Genomic DNA, 15,099 nt, shown 5'->3' with positions numbered 1-15,099 from the left:
TTCATATTTCTTCACAATATCTTATGTCTGAACAAGACTGTTGGCTCTGTCTTACCCGCAAGGTATATAGACGTGACCATATGTATGTATGTAGGTATTTTATGTCAAAGATAGGTTCATTACGTTATTTGATACATAGATTCATACATACATACATAAAATTACGCCTCTTCCCCGAAGGGCAGAGATTACCTCTTTCCACTTGCCACGATTTCTGCATACGTCCTTCGCTTCATCCACATTCATAACTCTCTTCATGCAAGCTCGGCGGTTTCGGGTACTCTTGTTGTTGTTTAATACATGCTTTTATCTTCAACACTTTTGAACGTTAAATACATCTAACCTCTTTGTTGAAGACTATTAAAAACATGAACATTTACGATTCGATCGTCAAAAATTTGGGGGTGATTTTTATTCGATATTTTTATGAAACCGTTGTAACTTTACACATTCCGGCCGATCAGTTGACAAACTTCAGAGCACCTATAACCATTGTGGGTTTTAGTGGGTCTTTATTTAAATGACGTCATAAAGAAATATCGCTCCCCTAATACCGAAGCATCTGTGGGAAAAAAGTTTCGATGCCACTTTTTATGACCGCGCTTCCTGATGTCACTTAAATGTATTTTGATGTCAGCCGGTGTCTTAAGGTTAATTTATTTGAATTAGGTATTATCGATACTGGCCACCATGAAAATAGGAATAAAAAAATAAAGATGATTTCAAGCACAGATACAAGTTTCCATTTCGATTAATGTTCAATTTTCCTTTTCAATTGTGTATCTACGCGTGGATTTTGACGCTGCAGTTTTTTTTTTGTTTCGTAATGTTTAGCTGATCTATAAGGTTTTTCAATAGGTATTTAATAGGTTAAATAATAAAGAGCTGAACGTGGCCGACCAGATTTTTCAAGACTATTGGCTCTGTCTACCTGGAAGGGATATAGACGTGACTATATATGAATGTATGTATATTCAATAATTTCAGAAATAAGCGGGTACAAATATAATTACAAAGAAACACTTGTGAAGAATACTGTTTTTAATTACATTGATTTTAATAGCTGCTTTTCATTTGGTGACTCCTTTGAAAGTGAAAAATTAAGAACCTCTCCTAAAGCAGGATAAATTCTTGCATTAAATTTTAATGACCCCTTATAACACATAAATCTGTAAAAAAACAATTAAATAATATAACAATGCAAAAAAAAAAAATAATTACCCATTTATGTTCAGATTCTACCCTGGAACATTTGTACGTCATTCCCTCGGCACTATTTCCCACGGAATGGAAATATTAAAAAGTTTCGCGTCCATAAAAGGGGGAGTTTCATTTAAAACACGTTATATTTTTTAATATTATGTGAAAACTCTTGTATGGAAATCGTTGACGGACCCTTGGGTGCCGTTGATGTGAACAGAAAACGGGGCTCGACTATTGAAACAGTACATTATGCTAGTCTTGCATTCGCTGAATCTATGAAAGTTATTTAGTTAGTTTAGTTTAGTTAAGTTTGCCCGCTGTTAGGAATAAAACAGTGTATTAAGATTCGAGAAGTAGAGAAAATTTGCAAAATGCAAAATATATTTTGTAAAAACGAAAAAAATATGTGCCTTGTCGTGCCGTAGACCTAAAAGAAAAACGAATAGGACCATTCCATCTTTTTCCTTTGTATGTCGTAAACGGCGACTAAGGGATAGGCTAATAAACTTAAGAATTGAATTGAATCTGTCTGTTTATGACTATTATGTCAATATTTCATTATCAAATAATCTATACTAATATTACAAAGCTGAAGAGTTTATTTGTTTGAACGCACTAATCTTAGGAACTACTGGTTCGAATTGAAAAATTCTTTCTGCGTCGAATAGACTATTTATGGAGGAAAGCTTTCGGCTATACTATATAACACCACACTGTAACTATAAGGAGCAAATAAATAATGGAAAATGTGAAAAAAAAACGGGGAAAATTATTCATCCTTGAAAGCTTCAATGATGCCCATAATAACTATTCCACGCGGAAGAAAATCTCTACACTCTAAAGTAGTATATAATAACCAAACTAAATTATCGGAGTCAGACGCGGCCTTTAATTTGGTTTGCTCAAACTTGCGCTTGTTACGTAAGCCTACACATATCTGGATCAACACACAAGCCACTTAAACCCCGACCGTGATTCGACTGGAGCGGTATAGTGGAATTATTAATGAAGAGCGCGTTCGAGTTCAGACAGTTGGACATGTGAAGTTGGGTTGCAGACGGGCGTTACTCGGGCGTTTTAAACGCGCGTTAAATAATTGGCTACGTGAATCTTTTTATGATCTGTAACTTTTTTTTTATATAAAGTAAAAACTAACTATAAACAGGTTCCATATTTCTTTTTGCTGTGATTTAGCAAGTTTATTGCTATTTTTTAATTAAAAAAAAGCATATGGCGCCGTCCGCGTGATGAAATGTATTGAGCAGATTTTTGTAACTGTATTTCCCTAGGATACAGATAATTCATTCAAGAAATAAGTAATGTCATTAAGTATTATCATTTAATATTAAGATCCAAATCAAGATTGTCGTTCATAAGAGATTAAGACGTGATTAAAATTATGTACCCAATACTATGATGGTGTGGATTCCGGCCGAAGTTGAGAAATGAAATGATCGTCGTTGTAACCGCTAGTCTGCTCGACCCTTAATATCGAAAGTTTTCGCTGCCAATATGGTCGGCAGGCCGTGTGGCCGCCAATAAAAGATAAAAGCAGTTGTAACTCGTTTCTAAGTTCATCACTATTAGTTCGCGCACGTTATTAATTTTATTTCAGATATTTTATCTGTAATACAATTAATTATTTGGTTCAGTTTCGATTAATTAAAATAATAATAGATGTTTATATTGATGCATCAGACATATTATGCAGAATATAAACTATTACTGCGGAAAATAGTACCTTTCGAGAGTTTGCTTAAAAATTTTTTAATTTCGGCAATAAATATATTTATTTAAGTACCTAAATAAAACATAATGTCTATCTAATACCTGTGTATCCTATACCCTGTAATAATCACTACAAAATAATGGTATTTGGTGTTCATATTAGTTTTAATCACATTAATGGGTAGAAGTTTTTTTCTTCCCATTTGTGTATTTTTAGATATAGATAATAGGTACAAGAAAAAAATATTTATTTATAAAATGATAATTTGTTAAAAGGAAATTGGTGTTTTGTTCATCAAAAACCCGAAAATGTTCCTCAAAAGACTGCATATGCTGCTATGAATTTATCAACATTCTGTAGAAATACTAAGTGTAAAACGGCCCCCTATTATATTTTCATTAAATTGTCAACAAAAACTCTAAAATATCAAATACATCGAATCGCTTTACAGCACTCAACCGCGACTTCACCACAAATATCTATTCTCAGAAACCTCTATTTGCGAAGCAATTCGCATCGGAGCAATAATAACGGACAAACAAACATTTTTCTCCAACAATGAACATTTAAACAAAGTAACAAACCGAACGCAAAACGGAATAAACCGACAATTGTAGCGAACAGAGAAAATGCATTGAACTAAAACGGAATCCATTTTGTCGCCACTTCATTGGTGCGGATAAAAACGGTTATTGCATAAATTGAAATGTTTCTTATTATAAGAATGAGCTGACGGACAGGATTGCATTGAGTTAAGCTCCTTTCGTGCCAAAGAAAAATTACTGTAGTGTCCAATGGGTGAACGTTCAGATTGCGAGACGAACGAAATGGATTGTCATTTCGTCACACGTTTAATTCTTACAAAGAATTACAGTAAGTTGGTATATATAGAAAAGTATAGAAGTTTTGTAAAAAAAAAAAAAATGTTTTTCTTGTTTTTTTCAAGACAAATGCCCACGAATTACGAAGCGATCTTTTGAACATCGAGGTTTAAAAAGTACAGATTTTTCATAGTGTGAAATGTAAAAAATCTCGTAGTAGTAGGTACTCAGTCTCTTTGTTTGATAGAATGCCTGTGTTGGCCGAGGAAATTGACAAAACACAAAAAAGGGAATGAATGGGGATGAAAGTGGTATGGCGCGTCCAGTTTTTTGAGGTCATTCCCTTTTGGATGCAATTTTTAAGGCATTTCGAACAAATTTTTAAAATCTAAAAAAATAAAAGTAAAGTGCAATTTTTAAAAATAAATCCATTAATTGAAAGAAATATATATATATTGACTGAAATACCATTAACACGAAGTAAAAATTTAAATGGAAAAACTTGACTTTAACGAAGTAGTAGAAAGTACGTGGAAATTCAATAGATATAAAATACATTCCTATTCAAATACCCAAGTTGGGACATGCCCCGTGTCCCCTCTCTTATCAACGCCGGTACAATCCGTGCCCACTCTTAAGTGGTTATTGAATAGCTCCCACCGACCTTTCTGGAATAAGGCCGGAATAGATTCACGAAATCGCCCGTTGTGTTTCGTAACTGCGCCGTGTGGTTCCCGGCACCAATAGAAAAAAGAATAGGATCACACAAATTCAAATTGAAAATTTTTATTCATTATTATGGCACACTTCATATCACTTAATAATTGTCATATCTTTTGGTTTCACAACATTGGTGGACGTCAATACACGACACCCCATTTAATTCCCATGGATGTCGTTAAAGGCGACTAAGGGATACCTAGGTTTCTAAACTTGAGATTCCTGTTTAAGGCGATGGTTTATTAGCCTTTCCCTTAGTCGTCTAAGTGTTTTACTTTGTCAATTACGTCACAGCTTACACTCATGTTAATAATGTTTCAAAAATGTTTAATTTTCTCATAACAACTATCAATAAACGGTAATGTTGTCCACCAATAATTACAAAATTTAACGTGTCCACATTATCGAACCATGACCCACTTTAACCAATATAAAATGTACACATATATGTATTATCCGTAAGTTAAAATAATATTGTATGCGCATACAATATTATTTTAACTTACGGATAATATACATATGTATGTGTACCTTTTTATTGTTTAAAGTGGGTCATGGTTCGATAATTCATTCATATAATCACGTCTTTATCTCTTGCAAGGTAGACAGAGTCAGTAGACTTTAAAGATTGTTAGACCCCGTTCAGCTTTATGGTTTCATTTCATTTAAATAGTGACGAGTCGCTAGCCCATCGCCTTAAAGGAGAGTTCCAAGTTTATAAGCCTGTCTCTTAGTCGCCTTATATGTCATCCATTGGGAAGAGATGGAGTAGTTCAATACTTTTTTACATAAGTGCCAGGAACCCCGTACGAAATAAAAACGTGTTTAAACGTATCTTTCTTTTCATTTAAATTACTGAACAAATTAGGTAAAATTTAAACAGTTTCAACATATAAAACACTATTTCATTGCGATTACCTAACGCTGACAATAAAAATATACAAAGAAACCAAAATAATGGACATAAACAAAACATATAAATATTACTCATGCATCCTAATTAAGAAAATCTTAATGAAAGAGATATTGAGTGGTATTACTTATAAAACTAATTACGAACATCCCTATCTAAGACGACTAAGAAATTCCAATAAGTTAATTTTGCGTCTTCCACGAACAAAATATGGTAAAAATAATGTAACATATGACAGTGTCCAGCTATATAACAAATTACCGAATAGTATAAAAAATTTCAAAAGTACAAAAACATTTAAAAGACTTCTTAAAACTTACATACTTAATACTAACTAAATTCGCCACAATAATTGGTTACTTCATTTTTCAGATACCTTATTACTATAATATTTTATATACTATAAAACAAAACGTGTGTATATATATATATTTAAATACACATATATTTATTATTATATACCAAATTTAAAAAAATTTACTCATATCGTAACAACTTTATAACACAGCACGCTAGTCACATCTAGTCGTGCTTATCTTTGTATTATTGCGATCATAAAACATCGCTGCTTAGTACCAGTGTTTGGTGAGTAGTCCGGTTGTAATGATTACCTTACTACCCTACATGTTTTTTTTTTTATTAATTATAAACTAAACTTGTTTGTCAATTTACCTTTAAATGTACTTATACTGCATCTTGCACGCAACGACATACCTACATTTGTATATTCTAAGCCTAGATTCTAAGTTCTCATGTAAGTGAATATTTTTCTTATGAGAATAAAGATTTCTTTAACCCGATATAGGTAGTTAGGTTACTTAATAAAAAAGGTTTTTACTTTTTCAAAAAAACAAGTTAGTTTTCAGTTGAAAATTTTCAGTCAGGATTTAAAATGTCTGGGTTTGGCCGACTTGCTATCGATCACGGCGGCTCCATGCTATGTGGAGTCTGAATCCTCCACCTGACATCCAATATTTATTAAATACATGCTTTTTGTCCGCGGGTTCGTTCGGGTATAACAAGGTAGAAAGATGGAAAAAACACTTGTAAGGGACGTATGATGGAATACATAAACGTGTGCGCAGCGAACGCGATCTCGGCTCTACTGGCGCGCGAGTCACGGAGGAGACGCTTAGTCGTCCGGAGAGACGCGCGGGATACGAGGTATCGCTCAGCCGGGCTCGGTTGCCTAGCAACGCGGCCGCGATAACTACCTAACTACGTACGCGCTCGCTACATCCTCCCCCTCTATCCCAAAATTGGCGACCCCGCGTTTGGGATAGGAACTTTACGCGGTCGACCGCGTCTGCGCTTTTCCCTTATAGGAGATTGGATGGTGCCAACAAATGGAGTGAGAAGTGATGCGTGGTATTTACCTACGAGTTTGCCATCATTGATACCTTCCAACTCGTATGTAGTAGCACTCACTATTTTCCTAATCTTATATGGACCATCCCTTCTTGGTATAAACTTTGATGTCTGACCCTTGTCAGTATCATTAAGACCTTGAGTCTTCAAAAGCACCAGGTCTCCGACCTGATAATCAGGTGCTTCACGGCGATGTTCGTCAGCGTATTTCTTTTGCACAATTTGGTTTCTCTCATGTACATCTCTTGCATTTGAGAGGGTTTTAGCCATTTTCTTAAGATAAGGAGTGATAGTAGGGACAATATTGTCGCTTTCTAATATCGCGCGCATGTCGTTAACAGCATCAGCTGGTGCACGAAGCTCCCTGCCGAAGGTAAGAAAAGCTGGTGAAAAACCTGTGCTAGACGTAATTGCCGAGTTCATAGCAAACCTGATAGATGCTAAGTGCAAGTCCCTGGTGTCGTGATCTTGACCGACGAGAATCGCAAGTTGTGGTTTAAGATCCCTATTCTTACGCTCAATCGGGTTCGACTCCGGGTGGTACAGTGGTGTTAGAACTTGATCTATACCCATTATGTAGCAAGTTTGTTGCATAATTTCACTAATAAATTGGACGCCATTGTCACTAATTAGACGTCGAGGCACACCGAACCTTAAAAAAATCTCGTTCATAAGAATTTTGGCGCATTCGAGACTAGTTGCGTTTTCTAGAGGAAATAGCTCTACCCATCGCGAACAAATGTCTTCAACGATCAGTATCCATCGGTTACGTTGAGCGGTAACGGGTAAGGGGCCAAACAGGTCAACTGACAATACCTCGAAGCGTCTAGACATTGCAGGTGTTTGTAGAAGGCCGGTGGGTTTTCTATTGTCAGCCTTATACCTCTGACATGATATACATTTTTTAATGTAATCAGCTACATATTTCCGCATGTTCGGCCAGTAAAAGCGGGTTCGTAAACGAGCTAACGTGCGTTCCATTCCAAAGTGACCTGCTGTGGGCGCATCATGAAAATCAGCCAACACTTTGGGTCGCTCGTGGCTCGGCACAACAAGGCATGCTTCGTCGCCTTCATCGCCTTCTGGGCCATAGCGGTATAGGATACCGTCTGATGTGATGTATCCTCTGTCCGTCCAGGATCTTCCTTTAAATGGGTCCTCACATTCCATGTCTTCCAGTATTTTGCGAATTTCCGGATCTTTCATCTGGTTCTCCCTTATATCACTAGCTTTTCGAGCTGGGACATCCACTGTTGCCAGGCATACATCACATTGGACTCATATTGGTTATAGCTGCAGTTTTGTCAGGATCAACATGTATTCCTCCTGGAACGATAACATGACCCAGAAATTTTACAGAGTCTCTCGCAAAACGACTTTTTTCGCGGTTGACAAGAAGGTTGAACATTTTGAGCCTTTCAAAGACTATCTGCAGGTCAGCTAAGTGCTTTTCCAAGGAACCCTCTGACAAAACCAGCAAATCGTCCAAATATGCAATAAGTTTAACGCCAGGTAAGTTTGACTTGAATCGGTCCATCAAACGTTGGAATGTGGCACCGGAATTTCGAAGACCCATCGGCATACGCTTGAAACGAAAGGTTCCTAGAGGCGTCGTAAACGCGGACTTGTCACGGTCATCTGGATGAAGGTTAACCTGAAAAAATCCGGACCTGAGGTCGAGTGTACTCATGTACTTCGTCGATTTGGCGGCGTGAAGTACATCTTCGATCCTCGGTAATGGATACCGGTCAGGCTCTGTGACAGCGTTTAATTTGCGATAGTCTACACAAAACCTGAAACTTCCGTCCTTCTTTGGAACTAATACAACATTTGATGCCCATGCTGATTCACATTCTTCAATTATATCTGCACGTAACAACTTATCTAATTCCTCCCTGAGTGCTTTCTTACGTATTTCTGACATACGGTAAGGAGGAGAAGCAATGGGTTCCTGGGACTCATTCACCTTGATGCGGTGCGTAGCAAAGTCCGTGGCAGGACCCTCAGATTTAAATTGGTCTGCCTTACTTTTGATGAAATCGCTCAGCCTAATTCTTTCTTCTGAAGTTAGCTGGTTTCCCTCGTCGGCAAGTAAAAACGCTCCGTTCAAATTATTGACTTCAGCAACTGAAGCGCGACCGTTGAGGAAATAGGATTTAACAAAATCAAAAGTTTGTTTAGGCTTATCCCGAAAATACCACACATCATGTGGAATATCCAAAATAATATTGGCTTTTTTAACGAATTTACGACCTAATAACGTTTTGGTTGAAGCCCCTGGCAAAACAAGCATATCTTCAACGATTATCTTACGACCTCCAATAGTGACATTCACGTCGGCGGTAAGTAATCTCTTTTGACTATGCGTACCATCGGCTAATCTTATTGTCCGCTCTGTGTCTAAAAATTGGACACCTTGTTCTACTAATATGGAGTACAGCTTGGTGCTAGCTATGGAGTGAGTTGCGCCGGTATCAATGATGGCCACCCCTTCGCGGCCCGAAACATCAATAGATACGGTAGGAAGTGAAGTAGCATCGATATTAGTAAATTTGTCGCAAGTGTCAGATTTTTTTATATTACCACTGTGTACACTAAACGAATCGCGCGTATAATTACAGTAATTTTGCTCCGAGTATTCGAAAAAATGTTCCTGTAGATTTATAATATCATTTGTAATACAGTTTTTAAAATTCGAATTTTCGTTGGAAGCATCCTGTATATCGCGAAAATAATTGTTTGTACGGTATTCAGAACACCCAATTTTATCTTCCTGAACACTTGTGACATTTTCACTTACGACACCCTGTATATCCGAACGCTCATCAAAAACACACTGTATATCAAAATTATCGGAAAAAATATTTTCGATGTCGTGATTATTTAGAAAAATGATATCCTCATTTGAATCACGATGACATGTGCGATAATTCGAGTTGCATGACATGTTGTTAGAAGATAGTTTACAAGACAATGTATTGAAATCAGCTGATTGAGAACCAGCTGCGTTTGTATGCGAACTCGAACATGTCTTGCATCTCGATTTTATAACTCCCTGTTGGCCACATCCATAACACCTTAAGGTACTAGAATTATGCAAATCTGACTTACCGATGTTCTCGCCTTTACCTTGCAGATTTCGGCAATTTTCGACCGTATGCCCGTACACTTTACAATAAGCGCATCGCACCCGGGTGCGTTTCGATTGCAGATTCGAGTTATTCGTGACTACTGAACCGGTAGTAGGGGACGAACTCGTAGTTAGGTTTTTATCATTCGCGGGTTTGTTTACATTTTTTACCGTAGAAGACGGAGATATAAGGGACAATTTATTGGTCTCCGCGATCGCGTCCTCCGTGGCTCGCACTTTTTCTAGAAAAATGTCCATCGAAGTAATAGTATCGCGTGACAGTCTTTTTCGTATCCGCCTATGTAATAACCCGTACACCATGTCTATCTGCATTGCATCCGGCACTTTGTACGGCAGCTTCACTATGAGGGCACGTAATCGTGATATAAATCCGTCGGCACGTTCACTTTCAGATTGTTCAGTACGAAAAACTTCGCGGAAGATTTTGTACGGCGGCAACTGAGTGCCGTACATAGCTCGCAGCCGCGCGACGGCCTCTGCCCATGTCGTGACGTTGTCCTTGACGCTGCGCCAGAAGAGAGCCGCGTCGTCCTCCAACAGCATACTCAAGCCTCGCAGCGCGTGCTGGTCGCTCACATCCGCGCATTCTTTGTAAACTTCCACGGCATCCAAAAAAGCTTCCAGCTTCTCGGCGTCGCGTGACTTCCCGTTGAACCGCGCAGTACACTTAGTGAAGTTTCCCGGCGGGGTGGCGACCACGGCAGGTGTTTCATATGGGAATTTATGATTGTTTAGGATATTAATTATAAATAAAACACATTCTAGCTTCGCTTGCATGATGACGCAATGCCCAACTGATTTATTGTCTTGTATGGCCGTTACACTGTTAGTCTAGTTAGTCTCTCTTGACAATGACATTGACACTAATATGACACATCCCCCCCTTATGTTATTTATTTTATTTATTTTTAAATTATTATATACTAATATTTATTATCTATTTTACTATATTATTTTAAATCAAAATCTTCCAAATAAACTGGTTTTCTAACAACTCTACCTGCCCTAGTGACTACATCATTACTGCCGGCTGTACCCAACTCTACACTTCTTTGAGATACCCCTGGGTCATCTAACACCACCGGAGTCTCCACCCTTGTAGCCTCACCTGGTATACTACCCCACAAACATTCCTCTTTTTTAATAAATTTGTTTTTACTTTTTCTTATGTGTTTCTCATTTCTCCTGACTAAATTTCCCTTATCATTCATAACTGTGAACGATCTAGGACCATTTCCTTCTTCCATCACTTTACCTGAAGACCAATACTTGTTATAAGGTACATTCTGTATAATCACATCTTCCCCTTTTTTAAAAGACCCTTTCAATTTAGAAGTTTTATTATAAATGGTCCTAGATTTTTCATTATTTTTTAACAATTTTTCTTTAACATCTACACACAATTTAGATTTCAAAAGTTCTTTTGAGCATGGTAAGTTTGTTCTTAACAACCTGTTCATTAACAACTCTGAAGGAGAATAATCTAAATTTGCCACTGGACTGGTTCTATAATGCAACATTGCCAGATCAAAACTGGTACCACTCTCTTCACATTTTTTTAACAAACTTTTTACAATTCCAACTGCTTTTTCTGATAAACCATTAGACTGAGGATAATGAGGACTAGACATAATTAACTCAATGTCATTTTTTAATGCAAATTGCTTAAACTCAAAACTACCAAATGGCATGTTGTCACTGACTATATATCTTGGAAATCCATGAGTACTGAAAATTTTCATTAACTTTTGTATTATAATTGAAGCTGTTTTGTTTTCTAACCATACCATTTCAATCCATTTGGAAAAATAGTCTACCACAACTAAGAAATCTTTACCTGCATAGTGACCTACATCCATACCTACTTTACTAAATGGCAAATCCGGAATCTCATGAGACATCAGAGGTTGTTTACAGTTAGATACTCTATATTTTTCACATGGTTTACATGATAATACATAATTCTCTATGTCTCTCGACATTCCTGGCCAAAATAAAACTTTCCTTGCCCTCTTTTTACATTTCACAACTCCTGCATGACCTGAGTGCACAATACTTAATAATTCCTTTCTTAATGATCTAGGCACTAACACTCTATTCTCAAAATATACAATATTATCTTTTACCATTAACTCATTTCTTAATTTAAACAACTTTTTTAATTCTGTACCATATATATTTTTAGCATTTTTGGGCCACTCTGTATTAAACCAAGTCATAATATGTTGCAAGTTACCATCCTTCATTGATTCTTGTTGTAATTCTATTAGTTTCCTTTTTGAAATTTGTAATTCACCCTCTAAACCGTATACAGTTTCTGAACTCACACAATGAACTAATTCTTTTAATGTATTTTCTATCCGCCCGTTAGTGGTATTATAATGTCTAGATAGATAATCAGCTACAAACATTCTAGATCCCGGAATATACTTTATTTCAAAATCATATTTTAACAGTCTTAATACCATTCTTTGTAACCTAGCTGAGATTTGATTAATATCTTTATTCATTATGGCAACTAAAGGTTTGTGGTCTGTTTCTACAACTATTCTACGTCCATAAACAAATTGATGATATTTTTCCATAGCTAAACAAATTGCAAATAGCTCCTTTTCTATGGGTGCCCATCTTTGTTGACATTCTGTATAGCACCTAGAGTAAAAAGAAACAGGTTTACCCTTCTGTAACAAACAAGCACCCATACCACTTTTAGAACTATCACATTGCAATGTTAATGTACCATCTTTTTCTAATATTGCTAAAGTAGGTGCACTGGAAATTTTACATTTTACCTCTTGAAACGCTTTTTCTTGCAAACTACCCCAGTCCCACAACACATCTTTCTTTAACAAATCTCTAAGCGGCTCTGTTGTTTTTGAATAATTTGATATAAACTTACTTAAATAATTACACATTCCTAAGAACTTTTGTAATTCCTTAATATTTTTTGGTTTTTCTAAATCAACAATGGCCTTCACATGCTCAGGATCTGGTTTTATCCCTGATTTTGATAGCAATAACCCTACATACTTAACAAACTCCGCCCTATATTGAACTTTATTCTTATTAAACTTAACATTAAACTTTCTCGCTCTATCTATTACCTTACTTAAAATTTGATCATGTTCTGACAAACTATCTCCAGCTACGATTATGTCATCGTAGTACACATGTACTCCTTGTATATCACTAAAAATAACAGTATTTAACCTTTGCATTACCTCGGGAGCAGAGGATATGCCAAATGGCATTCTTTTGAACCTGTATCTGCCAAAGGGTGTACCAAATGTACACAGCTTTTCCTCATCGTCCAAGGCTACTTGAAAAAATCCATCCTTGAGATCTAATACTGTGAAGACACCTTTTCCTGCAAGTGAGTTATAAATTTCTTCAGGCGAAGGGATTTGATAATTTTCTCTTAAAATAGCTTTATTTAATTCCTTTGGATCTAAACATAACCGAAGAGACTTATCTGGTTTCTCCACTATAACTAAATTATTACACCAAGTGGTAGGTCCCTCTACCTTTTCAATAATACCTCTACTTTCATAATTACATAAAGTTTCTTTCAACCTATCTTTTATCACCTGAGGTACCCTTCTAATTGGCTTAACTACTGGTTGAACATTTTCTCTCAACTTTATTGTATATGTTCCTATGTTGCCTAATCCTGAAAACACATCCTCATTAATTGCTAAAAATGTGCTTTTATCCTGTACAACTATATTGTCTACTTTATTAATTAAATTAAATTTTACACAATCTGGCAACCCTAACACTGGCTGAACCTGCATATCTACCAAACAAAACCGAATACAACCTTTTTGTCCTTTAACAATACAATTTAGTTCAACACTTCCTGATGTTTTTACCTCTTGACCATTATAAACTACCAGAACCGTTGGCTTTCCTAACATATATTCTCCCTTTGTAATTTTATTAAATAACCTAAGCGGCATAACATTACAATCTGCTCCAGAGTCCAACTTAAATTTTATATTATAGCCTTCTACACTTATAACCTCATGCCATTGTAACTTACTTAAACTACTTACTGAATATGGTCCGAATTCCTCACTACTACTGTCCTCACTATTATTTGACTCCTTCACTCCTTGTACTTTTTTATGTAACTGTTTTGTTGTGCCTGGTGGTTTTTCTTCTTTTTTATTTTTGTATCGACACATTACCGCAAAATGATTGAATGTTGAACACAAAGCACACTTCTTTCCATACGCAGGACAATTTCTATATTCATGTTGTCTTCCACATCTATTACAATGAAACATCTTCTGCCGATCCTTTTTAGCTGAACTTTCCTTCATGAAACTTATTTCCTTCGCATTATTCTCCATCTCCTTTATTTGTTTTTTGCTATTTTCTGCTGCTTGACATAAATTTATCGCCTTTTCTAATGTTAAATCTGCTTCCCATAATAATCTTTCCTTGAGACTAACGTCTTTTACTCCTATTGTTAACATATCTCTTATCAATCTCTTTTCTTCTTTAAAATCACAGATCTTAGCTGCATTCCTAAGCCTTGTAACAAAACGATCTACTTTTTCCTCTTCCTCTTGCCTTAAATTGAAAAATTTGTAACTATTGGCCACTGTGTTATTTTTGGTACCAAAGTGATTGTCCAGATTTTCCTCTAATGCCTTCCAACTCTTTATCACTCCTAATCCATTGTATACATCCAGCATCTCGTCTCCCGCGCATGATAGGAAAACTGCAATTTTCCTTTCATCCTCTTGTTTTTCCAAGCCTGTTGCTACTAAATATAGGTTGAATATCTGCTTATACTTTTTCCATGAGTCTCCATCAATTATTGAATATCCCACAGGCGGCTTTATGGATCCTACCATTATTTTTTCCATTTTGTTGTCTTCCACCATCTTTTATTTCTAAGCACCGCTTAGCAAACCTCAAACTGAAGTACATATAGATATTGTGTTACTAATCTTATTTTCTTTTTGTTTTCAACACTAAGGATCTTTTTTAAATTGTTTTCACCTGACACCATGTTTCATATGGGAATTTATGATTGTTTAGGATATTAATTATAAATAAAACACATTCTAGCTTCGCTTGCATGATGACGCAATGCCCAACTGATTTATTGTCTTGTATGGCCGTTACACTGTTAGTCTATCTCTCTTGACAATGACATTGACACTAATATGACACAGCAGGG

General features: G+C 36.3%; 2 protein-coding genes across 4 annotated transcripts; both read right to left on the bottom strand.

The window, feature by feature from the left end:
• Positions 1-6,634: 6,634 nt before the first annotated feature.
• LOC132901863 (uncharacterized) lies at positions 6,635-7,327 on the bottom strand. The gene has a single exon (XM_060944773.1). The coding sequence runs from the start codon at positions 7,325-7,327 to the stop codon at positions 6,635-6,637; it is 693 nt and encodes a 230-aa protein (XP_060800756.1).
• Positions 7,328-10,750: 3,423 nt separating this feature from the next.
• On the bottom strand, positions 10,751-14,899 carry LOC132901831 (uncharacterized protein K02A2.6-like). 3 transcript variants are annotated; one of them, XM_060944614.1, is made up of 2 exons: positions 13,961-14,899; positions 10,751-13,272 (listed from the first exon to the last, which is right to left on the bottom strand). In XM_060944614.1, the coding sequence occupies exons 1-2, from the start codon at positions 14,798-14,800 to the stop codon at positions 13,249-13,251; spliced, it is 864 nt and encodes a 287-aa protein (XP_060800597.1). In that variant the 5' UTR covers positions 14,801-14,899; the 3' UTR covers positions 10,751-13,248. The 3 variants fall into 3 exon arrangements, with proteins under 3 accessions (XP_060800597.1, XP_060800595.1, XP_060800596.1); XM_060944612.1 differs by having other exon boundaries at positions 10,751-10,905; positions 10,952-14,882; XM_060944613.1 differs by having other exon boundaries at positions 13,961-14,881.
• Positions 14,900-15,099: the final 200 nt, after the last annotated feature.

The sequence above is a fragment of the Amyelois transitella genome, chromosome 6, assembly GCF_032362555.1.
Source record: "Amyelois transitella isolate CPQ chromosome 6, ilAmyTran1.1, whole genome shotgun sequence".
Taxonomy (NCBI): domain Eukaryota; kingdom Metazoa; phylum Arthropoda; class Insecta; order Lepidoptera; family Pyralidae; genus Amyelois; species Amyelois transitella.
Note: the sequence above shows the minus strand (reverse complement) of the source record. Positions and strands in the feature narration are given on the sequence as shown.